Source organism: Salvelinus fontinalis, unplaced genomic scaffold, assembly GCF_029448725.1.
Source record: "Salvelinus fontinalis isolate EN_2023a unplaced genomic scaffold, ASM2944872v1 scaffold_0081, whole genome shotgun sequence".
Classification (NCBI taxonomy): Eukaryota; Metazoa; Chordata; class Actinopteri; order Salmoniformes; family Salmonidae; genus Salvelinus; species Salvelinus fontinalis.
This window is the reverse complement of record NW_026600290.1, coordinates 469,001-473,390: the sequence shown is the minus strand read 5'-3', so window position 1 is coordinate 473,390 and position 4,390 is coordinate 469,001. Positions and strand designations below refer to the sequence as shown.

General features: G+C 52.0%; 1 protein-coding gene across 1 annotated transcript; it reads right to left on the bottom strand.

Moving 5' to 3' along the window:
* Window positions 1–669: 669 nt before the first annotated feature.
* LOC129842965 (serine/arginine repetitive matrix protein 5-like) lies at window positions 670–4,051 on the bottom strand (the record flags this gene model as incomplete). Its single annotated transcript, XM_055911685.1, has 3 exons — window positions 4,015–4,051; window positions 2,868–3,188; window positions 670–1,725 (listed from the first exon to the last, which is right to left on the bottom strand). Coding segments are annotated over exons 1-3 (1,414 nt in total), but the record flags the coding sequence as incomplete, so codon positions are not given.
* Window positions 4,052–4,390: the final 339 nt, after the last annotated feature.

Genomic DNA, 4,390 nt, shown 5'->3' with positions numbered 1-4,390 from the left:
GAACACAGGAGATCTGTGTCTTGTCTGAACACAGTAGATCAGTGTCTTGTCTGAACACAGAGTAGATCTGTGTCTTGTCTGAACACAGGAGATCTGTGTCTTGTCTGAACACAGGAGATCTGTGTCTTGTCTGAACACAGTAGATCTGTGTCTTGTCTGAACACAGTAAATCTGTGACATAGTCAGTCTGTATGCGACCTGACAGATACAAGATGTCAGCTGTGTGGTTATGTGTGTTTATGTGTGTTTATGTGTGAGTTTATGTGTGTTTATGTGTGTTTATGTGTGTTTCTGTGTGTTTATGTGTGTTTATGTGTGTTTCTGTGTGTTTATGTGTGTTTATGTGTGAGTTTATGTGTGTTTATGTGTGTTTATGTGTGTTTATGTGTGCAGGGCTCGACATTCACGCTTGTCCTCTTTACTGGTGCAAGTATTGAAATGATGTTGGACAAGCAGATTAGAGATTTAAGTGTTTTTCAAATGTCATGTTTTGCTCACTTGTCCTCCCATTTTCTGCAGAGCGCATTGAGTATAATTGTTGTAGGCCTGCGGAGACAGTTAGGAGCGGTCTTTCAGTCATGCGGTCCACAGATGCGTTTTTGAGATCAAAGAGAGGCTATCATTTGTTAATCAATTTGATAATACATTTGATAATACATTTGACAATACTTGCTAGTGACCTGCGTGACCTGCGTGACCTCCGTGACCTCCGTGACCTGCGTGGCCTGCGTGACCTGCGTGACCTGCGTGGCCTGCGTTGCCTGCGTGACCTGCGTGGCCTGCGTGACCTCCGTGACCTGCGTGACAAGCGTGACCTGCGTGACCTCCGTGACCTGCGTGACCTCCGTGACCTGCGTGACCTCTGTGACCTGCGTGACCTGCGTGACCTGCGTGGTGCCCGTGACCTGCGTGACCTGCGTGACCTCCGTGACCTGCGTGGTGCCCGTGACCTGCGTGACCTGCGTGGCCTGCGTGACCTGCGTGGCCTCCGTGACCTCCGTGATCTCCGTGACCTGCGTGACCGCCGTGACCTCCGTGACCTGCGTGGTGCCCGTGACCTGCGTGACCTGCGTGACCTCCATGACCTCCGTGACCTGCGTGACCTGCGTGACCTCCGTGACCTGCGTGGTGCCCTTGACCTGCGTGGTGCCCGTGACCTGCGTGGTGCCCGTGACCTGCGTGACCTCCGTGACCTGCGTGGTGCCCGTGACCTGCGTGGTGCCCGTGACCTGCGTGACCTCCGTGACCTGCGTGGTGCCCGTGACCTGCGTGGTGCCCGTGACCTGCGTGGTGCCCGTGACCTGCGTGACCTCCGTGACCTGCGTGGTGCCCGTGACCTGCGTGGTGCCCGTGACCTGCGTAGGCTCCGTGACCTGCGTGGTGCCCGTGACCTGCGTGGTGCCCGTGACCTGCGTGACCTCCGTGACCTGCGTGGTGCCCGTGACCTGCGTGACCTCCGTGACCTGCGTGGTGCCCGTGACCTGCGTGACCTCCGTGACCTGCGTGGTGCCCGTGACCTGCGTGGTGCCCGTGACCTGCGTGACCTCCGTGACCTGCGTGGTGCCCGTGACCTGCGTGGTGCCCGTGACCTGCGTGACATCCGTGACCTGCGTGGTGCCCGTGACCTGCGTGGTGCCCGTGACCTGCGTGGTGCCCGTGACCTGCGTGACCTGTGTGACCTCCGTGGCCTGCGTGACCTGCGTGACCTGCGTGGTGCCCGTGGGCCTTTGCCAGAGGATAGAGAGAGCGGGAGAGTTACACTGAACACTGAATATTTTAACCTTATAAATAGATAAAACATCCAAGTTACACTGAACTAAAATATAAACACAACATGCAACAATGTCTAAGATTTTACTGAGTTAAAGTTTAAGGAAATAAGGAAAGTAAGGAAGTAAGGAAATCAGTCAATTGAAATGAATAAATGATGACCTAATCGATGGATTTCACATGACTGGGAATACAGATATGCATCTGTTGGTCACAGATACCTTTAAAGAAAGGTAGGGGCGTGGATCAGAAAACCAGTCAGTATCTGGTGTGACCACCATTTACCTCTTGCAGCGCGACACGTCTCCATCTCATAGAGTTGATCAGGCTGTTGATTGTGGCCTCTGAAATGTTGTCCCACTCCCTTTCAACGGCGTTGCGATCTTGAACCAGAGCATCCCAAACATGCTCAACGGGTGACATGTCTGGTGAGTCTGCAGGTCATGGAAGAACTGGATCACACTGTCCTGCAAGTTGATCCAGAGCATCCCAAACATGCTCAATGGGTGACATGTCTGGTGAGTCTGCAGGTCATGGAAGAACTGGATCACACTGTCCTGCAAGTTGATCCAGAGCATCCCAAACATGCTCAATGAGTGACATGTCTGGTGAGTCTGCAGGCCATGGAAGAACCGGGACATGTTCAGCTTCCAGGAATTGTGTCCAGATCCTTGCGACATGGGGCATTATCATGCTGAAACATGAGGTGACGGCGAGGGATGAACGGCACGACAATAGGCCTCAAGATCTCGTCATGGTAACTCACCGTACACGCTGTCTGCCATCTGCCCGGTACCGGGATTCATCAGTGAAGAGCACACTTCTCCAGCGTGCCAGTGGCCATCGGACATTTACCCACTGAAGTCGGTTACGACCCTGAACTGCATTCAGGTCTAGACCCTGGTGAGGACGATGAGCATGCAGACGAGCTTCCCTTCCCACGATGAGCATGCAGACGAGCTTCCCTGGACAGTTTCTGACACTTTATGCAGAAATGATTTGGTTGTTCAAAGCCACAGTTTCATCAGCCATTAAGGTGGCTGGTTTCAGACTATGAAGAAGCTGGATGTGGAGTTCCTGGGCTGGCGTGGTTACACCTGGTCTGAGATTGAGGAGGTCCTGGGCTGGCGTGGTTAAGCCTGGTCTGAGGTTGAGGAGGTCCTGGGCTGGCGTGGTTACACCTGGTCTGAGGTTGAGGAGGTCCTGGGCTGGCGTGGTTACACCTGGTCTGAGGTTGAGGAGGTCCTGGGCTGGCGTGGTTACACCTGGTCTGAGGTTGAGGAGGTCCTGGGCTGGCGTGGTTACACCTGGTCTGAGGTTGAGGAGGTCCTGGGCTGGCGTGGTTACACCTGGTCTGAGGTTGAGGAGGTCCTGGGCTGGCGTGGTTACACCTGGTCTGAGGTTGAGGAGGTCCTGGGCTGGCGTGGTTACACCTGGTCTGAGGTTGAAGAGGTCCTGGGCTGGCGTGGTTACACCTGGTCTGAGGTTGAGGAGGTCCTGGGCTGGCGTGGTTACACCTGGTCTGAGGTTGTGAGGCCGGTTGTACGTATTGACAAATTATCTAAAACAAAGTTGGAGGCAGCTTCTGGTTGAGAAATGAACGTTCAATTATCTGGAAACAGCTCTGGTGGACATTCCTGCAGTCAGCGTGCCAATTTCACGCTACCTCAAAACTTAAGACGTCTGTGACATTGTGTTACGTGACAAAACTGTACATTGGCCTTTTATTGTCCCGGGCACAAGGTGCACCTGTGTAATGATCGTGCTGTTTAATTAGCTTCTTGATATGCCACACCTGTCAGGTGGATGAATTATCTTGGCCAAAGGACAAATGCTCACTAACAGGGATGTAAACAAAAATAAATAAATATTTTTCTGTGCGAATGGAACGATTTTTGGGGATATTTTATTTCAGCTCACGAAACATGAGACCAACACTTTACATGTTGCATTTCTATTGTTGTTCAGTGTAAATATCCTGCTGCCAGTCAGCTGCCTCGCCCAGCCGTTTGATGCACATCAAATGAGGGAACTATTTTATTAAGACATGAAAACTATTTGGTTATAAATGTAATGTTGCAGGGTGACCAACCATCCTCCAGGAGATTCCAGCTGCTGGGGGTGCAGGCTTTCACTCCAGCCCTGCTCTATCACAACCGCGTTGTAAAATATCAGCTGCTCAACAGGAACCTTGATAAGCTGACTGGTGTGTTTTGAGCAGGGTTGGACCAAAAGCCTGCACACCCAGCAGCTCTCCAGATGGAGGTTTGACAGACCACATGTATTTTATACAGCAGCCAATCAGAGCAGTGTTTTATACAGCAGCCAATCAGAGCAGTGTTTTATACAGCAGCCAAACAGATCAGTGTTTTATACAGCAGCCAATCAGAGCAGTGTTTTACTCTGGGGGGGTTAAGTGCCTTGCTCAAGGCCCCAACGGCAGGAGATGGTGTCTAATACATGGGATCAGACAGCAGTAGGAGATGGTGTCTAATACATGGGATCAGACAGCAGTAGGAGATGGTGTCTAATACACGGGATCAGACAGCAGTAGGAGATGGTGTCTAATACATGGGATCAGACAGCAGTAGGAGATGGTGTCTAATACACGGGATCAGAC